This window comes from Microcaecilia unicolor, chromosome 3 (genome assembly GCF_901765095.1).
Source record: "Microcaecilia unicolor chromosome 3, aMicUni1.1, whole genome shotgun sequence".
NCBI classification, from domain to species: Eukaryota; Metazoa; Chordata; class Amphibia; order Gymnophiona; family Siphonopidae; genus Microcaecilia; species Microcaecilia unicolor.
The window spans coordinates 317,120,768-317,145,673 of NC_044033.1; the positions used below are offsets into that span (position 1 = coordinate 317,120,768).

Here is a 24,906-nt window from a genome sequence, read left to right on the forward strand (position 1 = left end):
GATGGTGGATGCCTTCATCCCTCCAGTGGTCAGCTTCTCAATCAGGGCAACCTTTTGTATCCTGGACTTGATTGAAACAAGTCTAAATAAAATTGTCCTCCTTTTTTTTGCCTTGAATGTTTCTTGTTCTATTATCACTGAAAGATGCCCTAATTTTGGGTCTGCCCTAGTCCCACCGCCACTTGAAATTTGGACAAACCACAGTGTAAAACAACCAAATTCTGCCTTTTGAAAATTGTGATTGGACATTTCCAGCAGATGGACTTTTTTTTTTCACCTTTTTGAGATGTCCATCTGATTTGAAAATGAGTGCCATAGTTAGCAGTGCTGAATATAGGTATTAAAAAAATAAAAGTCATAATTACCATTAAGGATTGACCCCATTTTTCTAGCTAGGTTGAAATTCTTTTCTTCAAACCCTTTACACATAAGAAAATCTTTCAGCCAGTATTTTTTTCTCATTTGAAAAATTTTTTGGCATATTTTATGAGTTTAACACATCTGATGTCCTTTTCAGCATCCTCCTACTCTATTTCCTGCCTTCCCTCTCACCCACTGAACTTATGTAAGTGCTGATCCAGAAACATGGCTCCTTGATTGGCTCTTCAAGGGTTTGGAGGATCAGAAAGAAAGGAATAAGTATTTTCTTAGTGTGTGTCAAACCCCTGGTTCTCCTCTCCCTTAGGTATCCCTGGCTCCTGAATAACCACCTTCCCCACAAAATCTGTGCTTTAAGGTAATCTTCATGTTTTACAGTTACTACAGAGACATGCCATTATTAGCTCTGCAGAACATTAAACCATCAACATCTGATACATTTAAATCATAGTCAGCTCTGACCTCTAGTGCTTTTTATTTATTGGTTCTTACATCCCACATTATCCAAAAACAATTTCAGTTCAGTCTGGCTTACATACATTACAAAAGTTGGAATTACTGTGAGTGAGATTTGAGAGAACAATTTTACAACTAGTGCAGTTGTGAAGGTCAATGGAAATACTAAAATTAATTTGTATCTTGAGATAAAAACTGTATGAACAGGAAGTTTTTTAGGGATTTGCGGAAGGACAGGTAGTTATCATTATGTCTTTTTCTCTTGGAAGAGAGTTCCACCATTTTGTACCTAAATATGAAAAGCCACAGGTAAATATGGATTTGTACCTGATAATTGTTCTAGTTAGGGAAATGCAGAATGAGAGTGTCTCTAGCGCCTAAAGTAGCATTTTGTGCCGGGAGGTCTGTCAAGTTTTGCATGTAATCCTGTATCATGCTGTAAAGTATTTTATATATAAAGGTACAGATTTTGAAAATTGACCTCACTTTTATTGGGAGCCAGTGAAGCCTGATAGTGGTTTTCTCTTTTGCCAATTAATAGAACAATAGGCCCCCCTAAGAAATGGTGCCATACAACATAAGAATGTGTTTCCTCCTTTGCAGAGGCTGAAAGCAACATTGACACAACAGGTTCCCTCAGCCCTGAATGGCAGTATGGTGATGGCATCAGCAAGCACAATGGTGACTTCCCGCCCTGAGCAAGGCCAGATCCTTATTCAGCATCCTGATGCACCATCTCCAGCCCAGCCACAGGTATTAATTTCTCCTGATTCCATTTATTTTATAAACACATGTAGAGAAATATGATCTTGGAGGTTCTGAGTAATTGTAGCTTTTCTCAGTTCCTTTATTTGTTCTCTTTTGTTGCTGTTGAGGTACATGTGCTTATGACATCAGTAAAGTTTACGTGTGGTGCTTTCTATATGTTAAACCTCTTGCATTTCTGTTTTGGCCATCTAAGTGTTGTGAGACCGAAATTCAGAAATAGACAGAAGAATGTCTGAATCACTAGGGAACATGAACTGGTGAAAAATTAGTTGAACAGATTTCTGAAAGAATCATTTGGCAGTTGACTGCTGCAATGTTCTCTAATCAGGGGTTAAAAAGTGAGATACAGAGATTCCAGCATGTTCAAAATACAGTGGATTGTTCAGATAATGTTTGTCCAGTCCTATAAACTGCTTTTTCTCTGCTCTTTATAGTATTCTTTAAGATTTTTACCCTGATATTTAGGATGGTGAAGACGCTTTCAAGATATTGTTACCCTTATGATTGCAACTGAATTCATATATAGGAACACAGAAAAACATTCTTTTCTGAGGACAAGCAGGCCATCTCTATTCTCACATCTGGGTGACATCATCCGACGGAGCTTGATGTGGACGCTGACTAGCAGGATCATTGTAGGCATTTCTAGCAGCATCCCACCACGCATGCACTGGGGTCTTCTTGCCCAATGTGTGAGTGTGGGTTCCTCAGTCTTTGTTTTTCTGTGGAGCAGGGAGGGACACATCTCTGTGTTCTTCTCATAATGCGTTTTTCCCCCTCTATGGGTATTTTTGTCCCTTTGGTAATTCTTTTATCTTTATCCTTTTTAGTATTTTTGGCTCTTCGAGTTTCGTGAGTTGCTAGGCCCGCTTAGGCTAGAGCACTGACCTCAATTTGAATGCTGCTCTTACAGTCCACAATTGAGGAGTTTAATTTGGCTACAATTCTTTTTTTGATGTCTAAGAAGACCCCCCAGTGACTTCAAAAAGTGCGCCCAATGTAATCGGGTGGTTTCTGTGACAGACCTGCACTCTTGGCACATCGGGTACCTTTGGCCTGATCATAAAGGAAAGGGAATGGGATTCGATTTACTGCGTTTCTGTGGGTTTTTTTGCAACTACATTCAAAGTGGTTTACATAGTATATACAGGTACTTGGAGCAATGGGAGGGTTAAGTGATTTGCCCAGAGTCACAGGGAGCTACAGTGGGAATCGAATCCATTTCCCAGGATCAAAGTTCGCTGCACTAACCACTAGGCTACTCTACCACATAAGACTAAATATTGTTCTCTCAATGCAGTTGAGGATACAGAGAGTGCAGCAAGAACAGCAGAAGAGAGAGTTTGGCTGCTCAGACTTCGACTACCACTGGGAGTGCACCGGCATCGAGGAGGTGAAAGAAATGGAAACTAGATCTTATTTGCAAGGATGCCGACCAACTGCTTGAATTGGCAATGTCTGTAGTTCCTGAATTATTAAGACACTTGAAGAAGTTATCTGTTCCAGCCTTGACTATCATTGTTAATTCACTATTAGGAAATGAGATAGACCCCAGGGTATTGAAAGAACTCAAACATGAAATTGCTGCTAATCTGTAACCTGTTGTTAGTCATCTGTAGTACCTTAGTACTGTAGGGTGACCAATGTGACGCCAATTTTTAAAAAGGGTTCCAGTGGTGATCCGAGTAATTCTCCGAGGACAAGCAAGCGGAGTTGTTCTCACAACTGGATCGATGATCTACATCGGCCTGGGAATTGGCATGAAAACATAGCAAAAAACAAAAGATTTGCCAGAGCCGGCGCGTATTCGCGGACTGATTTTCCGCCTGCCACGTAAGCATGTATCTCAGTTTTCTTTTTTCCGCGACGAGGAGTGACAGGATTTTCTGTGCTCCGTTTTGCCCGGGAAAGAGCCTTCAGCGACAGTGAAGCATTTTCGCTTCTGTTTTTGCTTCCCTTAAAAAAACAAAAAAAACTATTATTTTTTCCCCTTACTTTTGTTAGTTTACTTTTTCCACTTTTTACATTTCTTTTCTTTTTGACAGTGGCCTCTCGGTCAGGTCTTTTCCTTTTTTTTGTGCCTTTTTTTCTCGGCACAATCGAACTGTTTAATTTTGCCACTGTGGATTTTCCTTCCATGTCATCAAAGACTCCCAGCGGCTTCAAACGTTGTACTCGGTGCACCTGGACCATCTCATGTACAGATACCCATTCCTGGCGTATCCAGTGCCTTGGGCCTGACCATAGCCCAGCTCGTTGTGCCCTTTGTCTTTGTATGAAGAAAAGGACCCAACTTGTTTGAGAAGCCCAGAGAGAGAAACTTTTTGGGGCTCAGTCCAGTCCTTTGACGTCTGTATTGACATCGGAACTGAGGTCGGCGGCGTCGACATCAAGGGACGCATCGACGTTGGGAGCAGAGGTACACATGGCTGCTGAGAGGCCTCGGCACGCTGGGAGCAGTGAGGCATCGAGTGGGTCTCCACCCATCTCGAGGCCTCCTGCTGTGCAAGCCTCCCGGGACCATCCATCATTGGACCCAACCTCGAGGCGACGTGAGGATTTGATGTCGTCCTTGTCGGCACCGAGGAGCCTCTGTAACATGCATCGAGCGAAGGCGAAGAAGCACCGTCACTGTTCCCCCTTGACACACGGTGCTAGGAGCTCTGGGGTGCCAAGAGGACCGCTCCCCCTCCATACAAGAGGTTGCGATGCATTGGCCTCTCAGCAGCCTGGTTCCTGCTCCCGAGCCTCAACCAATTCTGCCACCGCCTGCTCCACCGGCCCCGCAGCCTTCTCCGATGGCGGCTCTTGACGAGCGCATCCAGGCCTTACTTCCAGAGCTTCTGGAAGGACTGCTGCGCCAGTCGGCGTTGGGGGGTGCTTGCGCCTTCCGATCCTTCTGCTGCAGTGGCGTCTGGCCCCCCTACCTGCGGTGAGGTCCCCGAGCTCGGTGCCGCTTGTGGCTCCGGTGTCCTGCCGCCCAGGTTGACTCCCCATTGATGTCAGTGGAGGAAGCTTCGCCGCAGACCAGGTGGACGTCAGCCCCTCGACATCGCCATCAGGTCTGTAGGTCTTCGGCGTCGAGGCAGGTGTACAGTCTTTGAGGTCACTGAGGGAAGTGCTTTCCGATACTGAAGAGGAGCGCTCATGGGGGTCAGAGGAGGATCCCAGGTACTTCTCAGATGAGTCCTTTGGGATTCCATCTGAACCATCCCCTCCACTTGAAAGGAGACTATCTCCCCCAGAGAGCCTCTCCTTTGCCTCTTTTGTCCGGGAAATGGCTGAGGCCATTCCATTCCCCTTAGACATGGAGAATGAGCCCAGGGCTGAGTTGCTCGAGGTACTGGACTACACCTCTTCACCTAAGGAGGCAGTAATGGCTCCTTTGCATGAGGTACGGGAAGTTCTTATGCGAAACTGGTCTTTCCCTCGGTCTGGTCCCGTGATCCCCAAGAAGACTGATTCCCTGTATCGGATCCACGGTGAACCTGGGTTGATGAGGTCTCAGTTACTCCATGGTGGTGGATTCTGCTCTCAAGAGAGCCAAGAGTTCTAGGGACTACGCTTCGGCGCCCCCAGGCAGAGAAGCTAGGACCTTGGATTCTTTTGAGAGGAAGACGTATCAGGCCACTATGCTCGCTGCCCATATTCAGTCTTACCAGCTCTTTGTGTGCATCCACTTGCGGAACTCGGTGAAACAGCTGTCCATTTTGGTTGATGCCCTCCCACCGGAGCAGGCCGAACCTTTTTTGCCAGGTGGTCAGGCAGCAGAAGGCATGTTGTAAATTCTTGGCCAGGGGCGCTTACGACACTTTTGATGTAGCATCCAGAATCTCTGCTCAAGGTATAGCGATTAGCAGACTCTCATGGCTGCATGTCTCTGACCTGGATCATTCAGTCCAGCAGAAAATTGTGGATGTTCCTTGCCTGGGGGGATAATCCTTTTGGAGACAAGGTAGAAGATTTTCTTGAGCAGATCAAGAAGCATACAGATGCTATGGCTTCTCTCTCCAGCCGGGCGCCTTCTGCTACACCTCCTCCTCCAGGAGGGTTTTTGGCAGGACACGAAGTGCTCCCTATACCTTCTCAAGGTGTAGGTATGCTCCGTCTCTCCAGCCTACTCAGGCTCAGCCCTAGCACACTCGTTCACGTCAACAGCGTGCGGCCAAGTCCCCTGCTGCTCCCTAGCAAAAGCAAGGAACGGGCTTTTGACTGGTTCTGGCAAAGCATAGCCACAGTAAAAGTGGTTCGTGCCAGATGACTTGCCGGTTGGGGGGAGGTTAATGTTTTTTCACCAAAGGTGGCCTCTCGTAACCTCCGACTGGTGGGTTCTTCAAATAGTCTGGTTAGGATACACCCTCAATCTGGAATCCAAACCTCCAAATTGCCCACCGGGAGCTCATTCATACAGCTTCCATCACAGGCAGGTACTTGCAGAGGAACTCTCTGCTTTTCTAAAGGCCCATGTGGTCGAACCCATTCCACCAGGGGAAGAAAGGCTGGGATTCTATTCCAGGTACTTCCTTGTGCAAAAGAAAAGAGGGGGGATGTGTCCCATCCTAGACCTAAGGGCCCTGAACAAATTCATGGTATGAGAAGAGTTCAGGATGGTTTCCCTCGGCACCCTTCTTCCCATGATTCAGGAAAATGATTGGCTATGCTCTCTTGACTAAGGATGCTTACATGCACATTCGGATGCTCACAGGAAGTATCTTTGGTTTCGTCTGGGGACGCAGCAATTTCAGTACCACGTACTGCCCTTTGGCCTGGCGTCTGCGCCCAGAGTATTTACAAAATGCCTAGCAGTAGTCGCAGCGTCGCTACGCAGACTGGGAGTGCATGTGTTCCCTTATCGTGACAATTGGCTGGTGAAGAGCACCTCGGAGGATGGTGTTTGGGAGTCCATTTGGATGTCTATTCAGGTGCTGGAACTACTAGGGTTCGTAATAAATTACACCAAGTCCCATCTCACTCCTGTTCAGAAATTGGAGTTCATAGGAGCACTGCTGGACACGAAGACAGCTGGGCCTTATCTCCCTGAGACATGGGCAGACAACCTTCTGTCCCTGGTGTACACAGTTCAAGCATCTCAGCAAGTCACAGCTCGGCAGATGTTGAGGCTCTAGGGGCACATGGCCTCCACAGTTCATGTTACACCCGTGGCATATCTACATATGAGATCCGCTCAATGGACCCTAGCTTCCCAGTGGTATCAAGCTGTGGGGAATCTAGAAGATGTCATCCAACTGTCCACCGGCTTTCAGAATCCTCTTCGGTGGTGAGCGATTCGAACCAGTTTGATCATGGGACGTCCATTCCAAATTCCTCAGCTGCTGAAAGTGCTAACGATGGATGCATCTTTTCTGGGGTGTGGAGCTCATGTAGATGGGCTTCACACTCGGGGAGCTTGGTCCACCCAAGAACAGGTCTTCAGATCAACCTCCTGGAGCATCGAGCAACCTGGAACGCTCTAAAGGCCTTCAGAGATCAGCTGTCCAACCAAATTATCTTAGTTCAAACAGACAATCAGGTTGCAATGTACTATACCAACAAGCAAGGGGGCACTGGATCTCACTCTCTGTGTCAGGAAGCCATCCAGATGTGGCTTTAGGCGCGCCGTCATGGCATGTTTCTCCAAGCCACTTATCTGGCAGGAATAAACAGTCTGGCTAACAGGCTGAGCAAAGTAATGCAACCTCACAAGTGGTCGTTGAATATGGGCATAGCCCACAAGATCTTCCAAGTGTGCATAGCCCACAAGATCTTCCAAGCGTGGTGGACCCCCTCGGTGGATCTTTTTGCCTCTCAAATAAATCACAAGGTCCCTCAGTTCTGTTCCAGGCTTTAGGCCCACGACAGACTAGCGTCTGAGCCCTTTCTCCTACATTGGGGAACAGGCCTTTTGTATGTGTATCCTCCCATACCTCTAGTAGGGAAGACTTTGCTGAAACTCAAACAAGACTACGGAACCATGATCCTAATTGCGCCCTACTGGCTGTGTCAGACTTGGTTCCCTCTTCTTCTGGAGTTGTCCTCCAAGAAACCTTGGAGATTGGAGTCGCTTCTTCATCTCAATCTCCAGTCTCTGGCTCTCATGGCCTGGATGTTGAGAACTTAGAATTTGCTTCCTTGGGTCTTCCGGAGGGTGTCTCCCGGGTCTTGCTTCCAGGAAAGTTTCCACTAAGAGGTGTTACTCTTTTAAGTGGAGGAGGTTTGCCATCTGGTGTGACAACAAGGCCATAGATCCTCTTTCTTGTCCTACACGGACCCTGCTTCAATACCTTATACATTTGTCAGAGTCTGGTCTCAAGACCAACTCCGTAAGGGTTCACCTTTGTGCAATTAGTGCTTATCATCTGCGTGTAGAAGGTAAGCTTATCTCTGGACAGCCTTTAGTTGTTCTATTCATGAGAGGTTTGCTTTTGTTAAAGCCCCCAGTCAATTTTCCGCCAGTGTCATGGGATCTCAATGTCGTTCTCACCCAGCTGATGAAAGCTCCTTTTGAGCCACTGAGTTCTTGCCATCTTATTTTCTTGGTGGCTGTTACTTCAGCTTGTAGGGTCAGTGAGCTTCAGGCCCTAGTAGTGGATGTACCTTATACTAAGTTTCATCACAACAGAGTAGTCCTCCGCATGCACCCTACGTTCCTACTGAAGGTGGTGTCTGAGTTCCATCTAAACCAGTCAATTGTCTTGCCAACATTTTTTCCCATCCTCATGCCCACTCTGGCAAAAGCATCTTGCACACCTTGGACTGCAAGAGAGCATTGGCCTTTTACGTGGCGTGGACAAAGCCTTTCAGACAGTCCGCCCAGTTGTTTGTTGCTTTTGACCCCAACAGGAGGGGAGCCATCAGAAAACAGAAAACGCACAATCTCCAGTTGGCTAGCAGATTGCATATCCTTCGCTTATGCCCAAGCTGGGCTGACTCTGGAGGGCCATGTCACGGCTTATAATGTCAGAGCCATTGCTGCGTCGGTGGCTCACTTAAAAGTCAGCCTCCATTGAAGAGATTTGCAAAGCAGCAACGTGTCTTCAGTCCTCACATTCACATCACACTACTGCCTTGAGCAGGATACCTGACGCGACGGTCGTTTTGGGCAGTCGTTACTGCAGAATCTGTTTGGGGTTTCTTGTTTTTGGATACTTTTCAGAAATGTTCTACAGTGGTGTAAAATATGTTTTCATCTCTGGCCATGGTTTCTGGGAAAGCCTTACAGTATTATCAAGACCCTCCTTAATTTTATAAGGTAGGGTTTCTTTAAATAGTTGATAAAATATGGGGAGACTATGAGGGGGCATCAAAGTGCTCCTCCGTTTCTGCTCTATACAACTGTTATAACTTAAGCATATATGTTTCAATAGGCTAAGTAATTTCCCATCGTTGAGAAGTGAGGACAGAGAAATCCTTACATGTTGGAAAGCGAGTGCGGATAGCTGCCCATAGTCTGGTTTTAGTAACATTAGAAAATTCACCATCATCCCATGTATTTTCTGTGGCTGCATTACCGAAACCGGCAGCAGCAAAAAGATCAATAACATTAGCTTGCAGGATACCCCCTAATAATGCTTTAAGTGGTGGTAAAAAGGCTAGAATATAACAGGTTTAGAATCCAACTCCACCCACCTAGACCCGTTTTATTCTGTTTCAGGCTGTACTTTCAGCTAGCTGTATATAATTTCAGGTCAATCTACATTTTTGTCCTTGCTGTTGCGAGGCCCAATTGACCAATGTTGTTTGTTTTTGGGTGAGCCTGGATGCTAAGGATACCCCAGTTGTGAGGACAACTCAGCCTGCTTGTCCTCGGAGAAAGCGAAGATACTTACCTGTAGCAGGTATTCTCCGAGGACAGCAGGCTTCACATTCTTACAATCCTGCCTATCTCCCCTTGGAGTTTTATATTTCTTTATGCTTTTGGACTTAACTGAGATACGCGCTCATGCAGCGGGCGGGAAATCATTCCACGCATGTGCAGTGCATCACACGTGCACCAGGAGGCTCTGACAAATCTTTTGGTTTTTGCTATGTTTTCATGCCGGTTCCCGGTCCGACGCGGATCGTCAACCCACTTGTGAGAATAATCAGCCTGCTGTCCTCGGAGAATACCTGCTACAGGTAAATATCTTCGCTTTACAGACGTATAAGCCTTACTTCATTGCTGGGCAAAATATTGGGAAGTATTATAAAGAATAAAATTACAAAACACATAGACAAACATGGTTTAATGGGACAGAGTCGGCATGGATTCAGCCATGGGAGGTCTTGCCTCACCAATTTGCTTCATTTCTTTGCAGGCATGAATAAACATGTGGATAAAGGTGAGCCAATTGATGTAGTGTATCTAGATTTTCAGCTTTTGACAAAGTTCCACATGAGAGATTTCTGAGAAAATTAAAGAGTCATGGGATAGGAGTCAGTGTTCTGTTGTGGATTAGGAATTGGTTATTGGACAGAAAATAAAGGGTAGGGTTAAATGGCCATTTCCATATCATCAAGCTGATCAATCCATAGACTGGTGGGTTGTGTCCATCTACCAGCAGGTGGAGATAGAGAGCAAACTTTTGCCTCCCTATATGTGGTCATGTGCTGCCGGAAACTCCTCAGTATGTTCTCTATCTCAGCAGGTGGTGGTCACACACAGCAGCAGCTCTGGCTAGGCCTCCAAGCCTAATCCTTAGGTTTTGTTGAGGCCTGGGGTTGAGGGCTCTTTTGAGCAAGTGCAAACCTGGTGGTGCCAGGTCCCTCCTTTTCTCCCCCCTCCCGCTGGCTCCGTTTAATAAAAAAAAAAAAAAAAAAAAAAATTTTTAAACGTCTTTAAAGGCGTTTAATTCGACGTTTCTTTAAACGTTCATTGCAGCTACTCACTGGGACACCAGTTCGTTGCAGCTCGGAGCGGCAAGCAGGTAATTTTACCTTTTTATAGCGGGCAGGGGGTTCCCCGATTCTTCTCCTCGTGGCATATGGCGTCGGAGGGCGAGGGCGCAAAGGGTCGCTCCCCGGATCGCTGGAGCGCTTCTAGAGGGGATGCGGGGGTTTTACAACCTGATTCGCCCTTGATGGGTGACAGTTTAGTGACCGATGAATGTCCCGGTCGTTCCTCCGGCGTGGCGGTTTTTTCCCGCCATAAACGCCCATCCCCCGCTCCTCGCCTCCGCCATCTTGGCCGGCCACGCGGCTCGGACGGCTTCTTCGTGGGCCGCCCTTGAGGTTGGAGACATTAATGCCATGAACGCCCTTAATTTGGGCGACGGCACAAGCGGCTAAAGTTAAGCGCCGTTCTTCCCGCGCGGCTCCTTCGCGGAGTTTCGCGCCGGACGCCATTTTGGATGCGCAGCATGTCTTTCCCCCGCTATTGCGAGCGCCGGTTGAGAGTGCGTCTAGGGCTGTTGCCCAGGCTGCGGAAGTGCACAGTCTGGGGGGTTTCTCCCCCGAGTTTGTTTTGCTGCTGCATCAGGCTTTCCTCATGCAAAACGCTGCCCCTGCTCCCTCTTCTGATAAAGAGGTTGAGGTTCCCAGAGGTAAACGCCCTCGGGTTGATTTCCAGGCCTTGGAGGACTTTGTCTCCTCCGATGTAGATGAGGGCAGCGTGTCTGAGGTCTCCCAACGGTCCTTTGCGGATTCCTTGGAGGAGATAGATCCCCGCTCGGATGGAGCGGATGACCCCTCTGCAGCGCGGCTTTTTAGCCCAGAGGATTTGCCCAACCTGTTTTTACAGGCCATGGACACTTTGAAGATTTCCTCTCCGGAGGACGTCTCTCCCTCAGCCCCTGTTGGCTCTGCCATTATGCTGGGGACGAAGCGCCCGCCTAGATCCTTCCACGTGCATGATGCCATGCACACCTTAATTGCGGCTCAATGGGATGTCCCGGAAACGAGCCTTAAAGTGGCTAGGGCTATGTCCCGCCTCTATCCTTTGGCTGTGAGTGAACGTGATCTGTGGCCTACCGTGGATTCTTTAATCACTGCGGTGACTAAGAAAACGGCGTTGCCGGTGGAAGGTGGCACGGCCCTAAAGGACGCCCAAGACAGAAGATTGGAGGCGGCCTTAAGGTCGTCCTTTGAGGCAGCTGCTTTAAGTTTGCAGGCCTCAGTTTGCGGCTCCTATGTGGCCAGGGCGTGCCTGACTATGGTGCAGCGGGCTTCCCCCTCGGATCTTTCCTTGAGGGCTGATTGGCCGGCCCTGGAATCGGGCTTAGCCTATTTGGCAGACTTGCTGTATGATGTCTTGAGAGCCTCAGCTAAAGGCATGGCTCAGACAGTCTCTGCGCGGCGGTGGCTTTGGCTGAAACATTGGTCTGCTGACCACGCCTCTAAATCCCGCCTGGCTAGGTTGCCTTTTAAAGGCAAGCTGCTCTTTGGGGTCGAGCTGGACAAAATCGTGACCGATCTCGGCACGTCTAAGGGCAAGAAATTACCAGAGGTCAGGGCTCGGGCTAGTACTCGTCCCGGTACCTCCAGAGGACGGTGGCTGGAAGCCCGTCGGTACCGCCCGGGCAAGTCGGGTTCCTCTGCCCCCTCTTCCTTCAAGAGGATTTTCTCCCCCAAGCAGCATTCCTTTCGCAGAGACCGCCGTCCCGGAGGTGCTCCCTCCGGTCCTCCCCCAGGGTCTCGTACCCAATGACGGGGCCTTGGTCCACGCCCCAGTGCAGATTGGAGGACGGCTGTCCTCGTTTCTGGGCGAGTGGACCACTATAACTTCAGACGCGTGGGTGCTGGAAGTCATCAGAGACGGCTACAAGCTAGAGTTCTGCCAACCCTTAAGAGACGGGTTTGTACTCTCTCCCTGCAAGTCTCCGGTCAAGCTGTGGCAGTGCAGCAGACCTTGGACAACCTGATCCGCCTGGGTGCGGTCGTTCCGGTGCCAAAAAATCAGGTTGGCAAGGGACGTTACTCCATTTACTTTGTGGTTCCAAAGAAAGGAGGTTCTGTCCGGCCTATCCTCGACCTCAAAGGGGTCAATCGGGCCTGGAAAGTGAGGCACTTTCGCATGGAGACTCTCCGCTCTGTTATAGCGGCAGTGAAGGCAGGAGAGTTCTTGGCTTCCTTGGACATCAAGGAAGCGTACCTGCATATTCCCATCTGGCCTCCTCTCCAACGCTTTCTGCGTTTTACAGTCCTGAGACGACACTTCCAGTTCAGAGCCCTCCCTTTCGGGTTGGCTACTGCTCCGCGGACCTTTTCCAAAGTAATGGGGGTCATAGCGGCCTTCCTGCTAAAGGAAGGAGTACAAGTCCATCCTTATCTGGACGACTGGTTGATCCGAGCCCCCTCTTATGCAGAGTGCGGCAAAGCTATGGACCGGGTAGTTGCTCTTGTGAGCTCCCTGGGATGGATCATCAACTGGAAGAAGAGCCAGCTGCGCCCGACTCAGTCCCTGGAGTATCTGGGAGTTCGATTCGACACCCAAGTGGGCAGAGTGTTCCTGCCAGACAATCGGATTGTCAAGCTTCAGGCTCAGGTGGACTAGTTCCTAGTAGCCTCTCCTATTCGGGCTTGGGACTACGTGCAGCTGTTGGGCTCTATGACGGCCACGATGGAAGTAGTGCCCTGGGCCAGGGCTCATATGAGACCACTACAGCTATTTCTGCTGCTGCGCTGGACTCCGATGTCGGAGGATTATGCTGTGCGCCTTCCCGTGGACCCAGCAGTGCGCAAGGCGCTGAGCTGGTGGACGCAGACAGACAAGTTGTCTGCAGGATTGCCTCTGGTGACCCCGGAGTGGATTGTCGTCACGACAGACGCCTCTTTGATGGGCTGGGGAGCCCACTGCTTGGGAAGGACAGCGCAGGGGCTCTAGTCTCCTGCAGAGGCAAGTGGTCTATCAACTTCCTGGAACTCAGAGCCATTCGGTTGGTGTTATTGGAGTTCATCCCGGTACTGGTGTTGTAGCCTGTACGGGTCCTGTCGGACAATGCCACGGCTGTGGCCTATATCAACTGCCAGGGAGGTACCAAGAGCGCCCCTCTAGCCAAGGAGGCTATGAGTCTTTGCCAGTGGGCGGAAGCGAACCTGGAGCAGCTTTCAGCGGCCCACATTGCCGGAGTCATGAATGTCAAGGCGGACTTTCTCAGTCGCCATACCTTGGAGCCCGGAGAGTGGCAACTATCTGCTCAGGCGTTCTTGGACATCACGAAGCGCTGGGGCCAGCCGAGCCTAGATCTGATGGCGTCATCGGCCAATTGCCAAGTGCCGCGCTTTTTTTCAGCAGAGGACGGGACCCTCGATCCCTGGGAATAGATGCTCTTCTCCAACAGTGGCCGACACAAGAGCTCCTCTATGTGTTCCCGCCCTGGCCCATGTTGGGCAGGGTGCTAGACCGGGTGGCAAAGCATCCCGGCAGGGTAATCCTGGTGGGTCCGGATTGGCCCAGACGTCCCTGGTATGCGGACTTGATCAGGCTCTCAGTCGACGATCCTCTGCGGCTGTCAGTGGAGCAGGGCCGGTTACATCAGGGTCCCGTGGTGATGGAGGATCCCTCTCCCTTTGGTCTTACGGCCTGGCTATTGAGCGGCAGCGTCTGAGGAAGAAGGGCTTCTCAGACAAGGTCATCGCCACTATGCTGAGAGCGAGGAAACGCTCTACTTCTACTGCTTACGCCAGGGTTTGGCGTATCTTTGCAGCATGGTGTGAAGCAGGCTCACTTTCTCCCTTCACTGCTCCAATTTCTTCAGTGTTGGCGTTCCTGCAAGAAGGTCTGGAGAAAGGCCTGTCGCTCAGTTCCCTTAAAGTCCAGGTAGCGGCTCTGGCTTGCTTCAGGGGCCGCCTGAAGGGTGCTTCCCTGGCTTCGCAGCCAGATGTGGTGCGCTTTCTCAAGGGAGTTAATCACCTGCGCCCTCCTCTGCACTCAGTGGTGCCTGCGTGGAATCTCAACCTGGTGCCAAGAGCATTGCAGAAGCCGCCTTTTGAACCCTTGTCGAGGGCATCTCTGAAAGACCTGACGTTGAAAGCAGTCTTTTTGGTGGCTATCACTACAGCCAGAAGAGTTTCCGAGCTCCAGGCGCTCTCATGTCGAGAGCCTTTTCTGCAGTTCACTGAGGCAGGAGTGACTATTCGCACAGTGCCTTCCTTCCTGCCCAAGATTGTTTCTCGCTTCCATGTGAATCAGCAGCTCTGTCTCCCTTCCTTTCGTAGGGAGGACTACCCAGAGGAGTACTCTGCTCTTAAATATCTGGATGTGAGACGAGTCATCTTCAGATACTTGGAAGTGACCAATGATTTCCGGAAATCGGATCATCTGTTTGTCCTGTTTGCAGGTCCTCGTAAGGGTCTGCAGGCTGCTAAGCCTACAGTGGCAAGATGGGTCAAGGAAGCCATTGCAGCGGCTTATGTGGCCGCGGGGAAGGTGCCGCCTATCCAGCTGAAGGCTCACTCCACGAGAGCTCAGGCGGCCTCGATGGCAGAGGCCGGATCCGTCTCCTTGGAAGAGATATGCAAGGCGGCAACTTGGGCTTCGGCTCATACATTCTCCAAGCATTACCGTTTGACTGTGGCTGCACGGGCGGAGGCCCGGTTTGGAGCTTCAGTGTTGAGGTCAGGGATTTCAATGTCCCGCCCTGGGTGAGTACTGCTTCGGTACATCCCACCAGTCTATGGATTGATCAGCTTGATGATATGGAAGGTAAAATTATGTATAATCATACCTGATAATTTTCTTTCCATTAATCATAGCTGATCAATCCATAGCCCCTCCCAGATATCTGTTCTGTTTTTATTCTGGTTGCATTTCAGGTTCAAGTTTAGTCTTCAGTTATTTCAGAAAGACTTCGTGTTCAAGTTCTTTCACTTGGATTCTTCAAGAGTTGAGACGAGTTTGTGTTACAGTGAGCTGCTGCATTCCTCTCCCCTCCGTTTTACGGGGCTGGATTGAGACATAAATTCTGCCGGCACTCCCTCCCGCTTCGTGCGGCTGTAGGGCAGCTTTGTACCCCTCCCGCTTCGGCGGTGTTAGGGTCAGTCAGCTCCTCCCGCGGTTGCGGTTGCAGGATAAGCCAGATCCCCCCGCATCGGCGGGTGTGGTGTCCCTCCCCCGCTCCGCGGGGATGAGCTGGACGGATTCCCCTCCCCCACTTGTGTGGGGATGAGCTGGGTTAATTCCCCTCCCCCGTTTCGGCGGTGGTGAGCTGGGCAGAGTGTCCCTTCGTGGGTGTAATTCTCTAAGTGCTGAGTCCTGCGGATGGAGCTTTGATATCGACATACTGAGGAGTTTCCGGCAGCACATGACCACATATAGGGAGGCAAAAGTTTGCTCTCTATCTCCACCTGCTGGTAGATGGACACAACCCACCAGTCTATGGATTGATCAGCTATGATTAATGGAAAGAAAATTATCAGGTATGATTATACATAATTTTACCTTTTCTCAAAGGAGGAGGGTGAATAGTGGAGTGCTGCAGGGATCAGTACTGGGACTGGTGCTATTTATCATATTTATAAATGATTGGAAATCAAGAACGAGTGAGATGGTTAAATTTGCGGATGACATGAAGCCTGTTAATGAACTGGACTGTTATTTATGTTTGCAGATGACAAAATGTTTATTTTTTGGAAAAACAAGCAAACATTCTGGCCACAACCAGCAAATTTTGCATGGCGGATGCTGTACATCCTGCTACCAGCACATCTTCTAAGAAGACATCTTCTATTGCAGGAAGGACTGTGGAAGATAGGAGAGCTAGACTGAATCCTGAGATTGTTGATGACTTCTTATTCATCCACAGATTAAAAAATCATAACAGTGCTTTATAGGGCATATTTCTCCCCTCTAGGGCATACAGAACGTGTTGTATTTTGTACCCCTGGAAATTTTAACAGAGTGGATTAGGATTCCTTGAGGTAGTAGAAATCAGCTATTGTTGGGGTTGGAAGGATGGGGGAGGTGGGAGGGTTTATTATAGCTGCTCATTGTTGTTATTATTTTCTATTTGTAATTTATACACAACAGTTGCACAGTATATTCTTTTTTATACTTATAATAAAAAGATTTAAATATAAAATCTTAAGTGTTCGAGGCTTCCGCAGATGAGACAGAGCCCATGAGGATGGGGCGGCGACGGAGACAGGGCCTGAGGGGATGGGGTGGGGACGGAGACACATGAGGACGGGAACAAATTTTATCATGTGTCATTCTCTAACAGACGTTCACATATTTGAAAGGTATTAATCCGCAAACAAACCTCTTCCAGAAACGGGAAGGTGGTAGAACTTGAAGGGCATAAATTGAGGTTGAAGGGAGGACGACTCAGGAATAATGTCAGAAAGTGTTTTTTTTCACTGAGATGATGGTGGATACTTGGAATGCTCTCCCGTGACAGGTGGTAGAAATGAAAACCGTAATGGAATTTTTCACTTTAGCTAGAAATTCTTAGCTTATTCCTCTTGCAAGATGATTGTGTTTTTTTATCTACAGGAGAGCGAAGGAAAGTGATATCAAAAATAAAGATCTTGTGACACTTAAACCACTCTTACGTGTGGTGTCTAAAATGATTACAGATGAGTTTATGGTGATGTTTCTTTGGCTGCTGCATCTGTAGCCACAGGAATTATCGAATGTTGTGAGATTTGACTGAAATGGTCAGCAGATCTCTTCATCTACTTAACAGGTTTGTCATTTGAAATTTTTTGTTTGGCTCAACCCAAGCAAAGTAGTCTAAAATCTGGCACAAATTATGAAAATGTTGCTTCCTTAAGAACCTCCAAAAGTTGGATTTCTCTTACAGGGTAATGTCTCCAAAAGGGTTGGTTTAGCATATCAATTGTGGGTGAATTGACTTGGGTGAGTTAGATGGGATGAGGCAGAAAATTTATCATAGCATAATGAGAAATTAGACATTACCTGCTAATTTGCTTTCCTTGAGTCCCTCCAGCCAGCCTAGATAGATGGGTTATGCACACTTACCAGCAGGTGGGTGGAGACTGAGGGGATCTTTTAGTAAAGGTTAGCTCAAGTTATATGCAGCAGGTCACATTTTATTCCTGTGGGCCCTGCTGCAGATAACGCAAGCTAATCTTTAGTAAAAGACCTCCGGAGTACTGCAGAATTCTGATGAAGCCGATAAGTTAATTGTGCAGTCCCTCATAGTGTCGGTGTGAACATAACAAGCAGAAAGAACTAACAAATAGTATAAGAAGCAATAAATCTCCACAACCCGTTTCTTCCATGGCTTCAAAAGCCCACATGATGTGCAGGAACGCTGCACTGCAAAGGAAGCAGCTGCCTCACACAGCAGCAGTAGTCACAGAGAATCCGCTGCTGAAAATTAGCTGTACAGTGCTCTTCAGTTCCTTGTCTATTCTCCACAAATAGAACTCCCTGTATCACTTAGAGGTGTTTTTTTGGGAAGGGACAAAAAATGCTTCCATCCAAAAGGCAGCATCCCCCAGGAAGTACACAGAAACAAACCCCCTCGAGATAACAACCGAAAACACAGAAGACCAAATCATAATAGTGCAGGTGGGTTCTAGGCCAGTCTGGAGAAACTCAAGGAAAGCAAATTAGCAGGTCTAATTTCTTTTTCCTTAGCGTCCCTCCAGAGCGGCCTAGATGGATGGGAAGTACAAAAGCAGTGAGCATCAAAGGTGGGACCCTTGGAGCCCTGACTCAAATATCTGAGGCTCAAAAGCCACATCCTGATGATTGAGAAGATCTGTGCAGTGGGACCAGCCTCCCGCTGTACTAACCACAAACAGCAACAGTAGTCACAGAGAATCAGCTGCCAAAAATTAGCTGTACAGCGCTTTCTAGTTCCTTGTCTACTCTCCACATAGAGAACTCTCTCTCTCACTTAGAGGTGTTTTTTTTTGAGGAGGGACAAAAAATGTTTCCATCTAAAAGGCAGCATCCCCCTCAGGAAGTACACAGAAACAAACCCCCTTGAGATAACAAACGAAAACACAGAAGACCAGATCATAATAGTGTATGTGGGTTCTAGGCCACTCTGGAGGAACTCAAGAAAAGCAAATTAGCAGGTAAGGTCTAATTTCTTCTTCCTTAGTGTCCCTTCAGAGTGGCCTAGATGGATGGGAAGTATAAAAGCAGTGAGCATCAAAGGTGGGACCCTTGGAGCCCTGAATCAAATATCTGAGGTTCAAAAGCCGCATCCTGATGATTGAGAAGATCTGTGCAGTAGGACCAGCCTGCCGCTCTATTAACCTCTTACATAATAACATAGTAAGTGATGACAGATAAAGACCTGAATGGCCCATCTAGTCTGCCCAGCAGTCACATTCATTCTCAATTCAAGATTAAAACAACAATGGACATGATGACATATACTTGATCATGGTCTTTCTTTGTTGTTTCTGGGACATAGATCATAGAAGTCCACCTGGCTGTGTCCTTATGTTCAAACTACTGGATTTGCCGTCAAAGCCTACTCCAGCCTATCCAAATTCGTCTTGTCATTTGTGGGACACAGACTGTAAAAATCTGCCCGGCACTGTCCTCACGTTCCAAATTACTGGAGTTTCCGTCAAAGCTCTCTACAGCCAATCCTAAACTGGATTCCTATATGCAAGGCTCAGACTGTATAAGCCAGCCAAGCACCGACCTTTGTTGATACAGCCAGTTGCCACGTAAACATCGGTTGACATGCAAGCATATATGCAATCTTTTAAGTTTTGTTTTTTTTTATACCCTTCATTTTCTAATTAGAGATCCTCAGTGTTCATCCCACGCCTTTTTGAATTCTGCTACAGTTTTTTTTTCTCCATCACTTCCCTCGGGTGGACATTCCAGGCATCAACCACCGTCTACGTGAAAAAGAATTTGCTGACATTACTTCTCTAAGTCTACCACCCCTCAACCTCAATTCATGTCCTCTAGTTTTACTATTTTCCCTCTTCTGTAAAATATTTTTCTACATTAATACCTTTCAAGTATTTAAATTTCGGTATCATATCTCCCTCCTCTCCTCTAGGGTATACTTATTCAGGTCTCCCAGTTTCTTCTTATATGTCTTTTGGCACAAGCCCCATATCATTTTTGTCGCCTTCCTCTGGACCGCTTCAAGTCTTCTTATATCTTTAGCAAGATACAGCCTCCAAAACTGAACACAATACTCAAAATGGGGCCTCACTAATGTACAGGGACATCAACACCTCCTTTCTTCTGCTGGTTACACATCTCTATATACAGCCTAGCTGTTATGATTGGGGTCTGAACCCCTCTCAAACTTACCTCTTTCCTGGGGGTCAGCTTCTTAGCTGGCTTCTGTTTCTTTTCTCTGTCTCTCTGTGCTGGCAGCTTCCAGCAGCATGGGGTTAATTGTCTCACTTCACTGCAGCTGTGGGTGTGGTCTGAGTTGCTCTACCTCTCCCTGGGTGTACTGGCTTCAAGAGCTTCTCAGTTTTGCATTGGTGTGGGTTGGGCCTCTCTGGGTCAGTGTGCTGTTGCCTGGGGCTAGGGAGTGTGACATCATCAGGGGGGGCCTTGATAAGGAAGTGGTGTTGTTTCCTTCAGAGCCTTTGCAACGGTTGTGTTTGCTTTAGGTAGGGTGGTGCAGTGTGCACTAGTTTCCCTGCTTGATTTTGCTAAGGTCCAGGTTAGTGTTAGTGCAGTGTGCACTGGTGTTTGTGTGTTTAGCTTTCCTGCTTTTCCCTTTGGTTCCCCTGCTTTTCCCTCTTGGTTTTGGAAGCATTGCTGTGTGTAGGGCTTTGGAAGCTCTGTTGCTGATAGAAGTACTTTAGGGTTTGGTGGTGTTAGGAACACTGCAGAGTTTGCTGTTAGAAGTACTTCTGGTGTTTGTGCTATTGGTAGGGTTACCATTTTGTGTCCTCTGAAAAAGAGGACACATGTCATGCCCCCGCCCCGCCACGCCTCATGCCCCGCCCTGCCACACCTCATGCCCCGCCCCTTTGGGTCCTCGTTCCGCCCCTATTCCCCGCCCCCATCACATAGTCCCCTCCCCCCCTCACATACCCCCCTCCCCCTCACTTACTATCTAGCCCTGGTGGTCTAGTAGCGTCTTCTCTTCGGGGCAGGAAAGAGCCCCCTCTTTCCTGCCCGGAGCGCTGCCTGCCCTTGCCTGCTGCATCCTCCTCGGTCTGGCTGGGGATTCAAAATGGCCACCAAGAGTTGAAGCGGCCTCGCGAGAGTTCAACTCTCGGCGGCCATTTTGAATTCCCAGCCAGACCGAGGAGGATGATAGACAGGGGAGGCAGCGCTCCGGGCAGGAAAGAGGGGGCTCTTTCCTGCCCCGAAGACGTCACTAGACCACCAGGGAACATGGTAAGGGAGGGGACGGGAGACCAGACCCACGGCGCCGATCGCCCGCCCACACGCACGCGCCTGCCCGCACCCGCGCCCACGTTTGTCCAGAAATCCGGACAAACGTGGGTGCAGGCAAAATCAGCCGGACGCCCCGGACATGCCCTCAAAAAGAGGACATGTCGGGGGAAATCCGGACAAATGGTAACCCTAGCTATTGGGAGCATTGCAGTCTTTGCTGTTTGGGTTTGGGTGCTGTAGAAAGCACTTCAGTTTGCTGTTAGAAGTACTTCTGGGTTTGGTGCTGTTAGAGGCACTTCGGTTCGCTGTGAGAAGTACGTCAGTAGCTTGGTGCTTAGTGGAACCTGGGTTAGGTTAGTGCGGTGGTGCACTGCTGTAGCATGGGGGCTTAGGAAGCTCCTTTGCTAGCGTGTGTTTGCTTTCCTGCTTTTTCCTTGTGCCTTTCCTGTCTTCCCTTTTAGTGCTAGGAGCTCTTTTGGTTGTTTGGTGCATAGGAGCACCTTAGTTTAGAGTTGTAGAGCACTGCTTGTAGCTTGGTGCTTAGTAGCACCTGGGTTAGCTTGTGTATTTAGTTCCCTGCTCTTAGTTTAGGGCTTAGGAACTCCTGTTTAGTATAGGGCTTGGGAAGTCCTTTTGTCAGTTTTCTGTTAGGAACACTCCTGCTGGGTTAGGGCTTGGGAGCACTTAGATCAGTTTAGGTTTAGGAGTTCTTCTGTTTCCAGTCCTGGTCCCTGTGTCATCCGGTATCCAGTAAGTCCTGTCGGCTACTCGAACCCAGGAGCTCAACTCCTGGGGGGCTTAGTAGCTAAGTGCAGGTGAAGCTGTGTGGACCAGTCCGGTGTGCTCCAGTCCGGTGTTCCAGTCCTGTGTCCTCCAGTCCGGGGGATTCCAGTCCAGTGTTCCAGTCCAGGGGGTTCCAGTCCTGTGTCCTCCAGTCCGGGGAATTCCAGTCCAGTGTTCCAGTCCATGTGTTCCGGCTCGCTGGGCAGTGCCTGCAGTCCCTGCCGGTGTCGGTGTGCTTGCCCAGCGTTGGTTGGTGGGTTTTGCCTGCTGCTGTCTCTCCTCGTCAGCAGCCCAAGGGCTCACATTTGCTCCAGAGCCCAGCCCTGCGGGCTCTGAACCTGAGAACCTGACACTAGCATCCTTCTGGCTACGGCCGTTGCCTTCAGATCCCCAGATACTATCACTCCAAGGTCCCTCTCCTTCTCTGTGCATATCAGCCTCTCGCCTCCTAGCACATACGGCTCCCTTGGATTTCTACTCCCTAAGTGCATCACTCTGCACTTCATTGCATTGAATAAACATTAGACCATCTTCTAACATCCTTTTTCATGTTTTTCATGTTGTTTTACTTCCTCCGGACTGTCAACTCTGTTACAAATCTTGGTGTCATCTGCAAAAAGGCAAACCTTACTTCCATATCATCATGCTGATCAATCCATAGACTGGTGGGTTGTGTCCATCTACCAGCAGGTGGAGATAGAGAGCAATCCTTTTGCCTCCCTATATGTGGTCATGTGCTGCCGGAAACTCCCCAGTATGTTCTCTATCTCAGCAGGTGGTGGTCACACACAGCAGCAGCTCTGGCTAGGCCTCCAAGCATAATTTTTAGGTTTTGTTGAGTGCCTGGGGTTGAGGGCTCTTCTTGAGCAAGTGCAAACCTGGTGGCGCCAGGTCCCTCCTTTTCTCCCCCCTCCCGCTGGCTCCGTTTAAAAAAAAAAAAATTTTGGACGTCTTTAAGGGCGTTTATTTCGACGTTTATTTAAACGTTTATTGCAGCTACTCACTGGGACACCAGGTCGTTACAGCTCGGAGCGAGAAGCAGGTAATTTTTACCTTTTTATAGCGGGCAGGGGGTTCCCCGATTGATCTCCACGTGGCCTATGGCGTCGGAGGGCGAGGGCACGAAGAATCGCTCCCCGGACCGCGTGTGCACTTCTAGCGGGGATGCGGGGGTTTTAAAGTCTGATTCGCCCTTGTGGGGTGTCAGTTTGGAGGCCGGTCAGTGTCCCAGGTCTTCCTCCGGCGCGGCGGTTTTTCCCGCCATAAACGCCCATCCCCCGCTGCTCGCCTCCGCCATCTTGGCCAGCCACTCTGCTTGGACGGCTTCTTCTTGGGCCGCCCTTGAGCTGGGAGACGTTCATGCCATGGCCGCCCTTGATTTGGGCGACGGCAAAAAAGCGACTAAAGTTAAGCGCCGTTCTTCCCGCGCGGCTCCTTCGCGGAGTGTCGCGCCGGACGCCATCTTGGATGCGCAGCATGTTGCTCCCCCGCTCTTGCGAGCGCCGGTTGAGGGTGCGTCTAGGGCTGTGGCCCAGGCTGCTGAAATACACAGTCTGGGGGGTTTCTCCCCCGAGTTTATTTTGCTGCTGCATCAGGCTTTCCTTATGCAAAACGCTGCCCCTGCTCCCTTGTCCGATAATGGGGTTGAGGCCCCCGGAAGTAAACGCCCTCGGGTGGATTCCCAGGCCTTAGAGGACGCTGTTTCCTCTGATGTAGATGAGGGCAGCGTATCTGAGTTCTCCCAACGGTCCTTTGGGGATTCCTTGGAGGAGACGGATTCCCGCTCGGATGGAGCGGATGACCCCTCTGCAGCGCGGATCTTTCGCTCAGAGGATTTGCCCAACCTGTTACTGCAGGCCATGAGCATTTTGAAGATTTCCTCGCCAGAGGACGTCTCTCCCTCAGCCCCTGTTGGCTCTGCCATTATGCTGGGGACGAAGCGCCCGCCTAGAACCTTCCACGTGCATGATGCCATGCACACCTTAATTTCGGCTCAGTGGGATGTCTCGGAAGCGAGCCTCAAAGTGGCTAGGGCTATGTCCCGCCTCTATCCTTTGCCTGAAAGTGAACGTGAGGCCTTTCTTTGGCCTACCGTGGATTCATTAATCACTGCGGTGACTAAGAAGACGGCGTTGCCGGTGGAAGGTGGCACGGCCCTAAAGGACGCCCAAGACAGAAGATTGGAAGCGGCTTTAAGGTCTTCCTTCGAGGCGGCTGCCTTAAGTTTGCAGGCCTCAGTTTGCGGCTCCTATGTGGCCAGGGCGTGCCTGACGATGGTGCAGCGGGCTTCCCCCTCAGATCCTTCCTTGAGGGCTGACTGGCCGGCCCTGGAATCGGGCTTGGCTTATTTGGCAGACTTACTGTATGATGTCTTGAGAGCCTCGGCTAAAGGCATGGCTCAGACAGTCTCTGCGCGGCACTGGCTTTGGCTGAAACATTGGTCTGCGGACCACGCCTCTAAGTCCCGCCTGGCTAAGTTGCCTTTTAAAGGCAAGCTGCTCTTTGGGGTCGAGCTGGATAAAATCGTGACCGATCTCGGCACGTCTAAGGGCAAGAGGTTACCAGAGGTCAGGGCTCGGGCTAGTGCTCGCCCCGGTATCTCCAGAGGACGGTTTCAGGAAGCCCGTCAGTACCGCCCGGGCAAGTCGGGCTCCTCTGCCCCCTCTTCCTTCAAAAGGAACTTCTCCCCCAAGCAGCATTCCTTTCGCAGAGACCGCCGTCCCGGAGGTACGCCCTCCGGTCCTCCCCCAGGGTCTCGTACCCAATGGCGGGGTCCTGGTCCATGGCCCAGTGCAGATTGGAGGACGCCTGTCCTCGTTTCTGGGCGAGTGGACCAAAGTAACTTCAGAAGCTTGGGTGCTGGAAGTCATCAGAGACGGCTACAAGTTAGAGTTCTGCCGACCCTTAAGAGACGGGTTTGTACTCTCTCCCTGCAAGTCTCCGGTCAAAGCTGTGGCAGTGCAGCAGACCTTGGACAACCTGATCCGCCTGGGTGCGGTCGTTCCAGTGCCAGAAAATCAGACTGGCAAGGGACGTTACTCCATTTACTTTGTGGTACCAAAGAAAGGAGGTTTTGTCCGGCCTATCCTCGACCTCAAAGGGGTCAATCGGGCCTTGAAAGTGCGGCACTTTCGCATGGAGACTCTCCGCTCTGTTATAGCGGCAGTGAAGGCAGGAGAGTTCTTGGCTTCCTTGGACATCAAGGAAGCGTACCTGCATATTCCCATCTGGCCTCCTCATCAACGCTTTCTGCGTTTTGCAGTCCTGGGCCGACACTTCCAGTTCAGAGCCCTCCC

General features: G+C 49.6%; 1 protein-coding gene across 3 annotated transcripts in view; it reads left to right on the top strand.

Moving 5' to 3' along the window:
• Positions 1-24,906, top strand: part of LOC115466814 (cyclic AMP-dependent transcription factor ATF-7) — a 430,182-nt gene that overhangs the window by 350,267 nt on the left and 55,009 nt on the right. For all 3 annotated transcript variants that reach the window (XM_030198351.1, XM_030198350.1, XM_030198349.1), the window contains one exon: positions 1,438-1,587. In XM_030198351.1, coding sequence (XP_030054211.1) covers positions 1,438-1,587 — 150 coding nt within the window. The remainder of the gene's footprint in view (positions 1-1,437; positions 1,588-24,906) is intronic.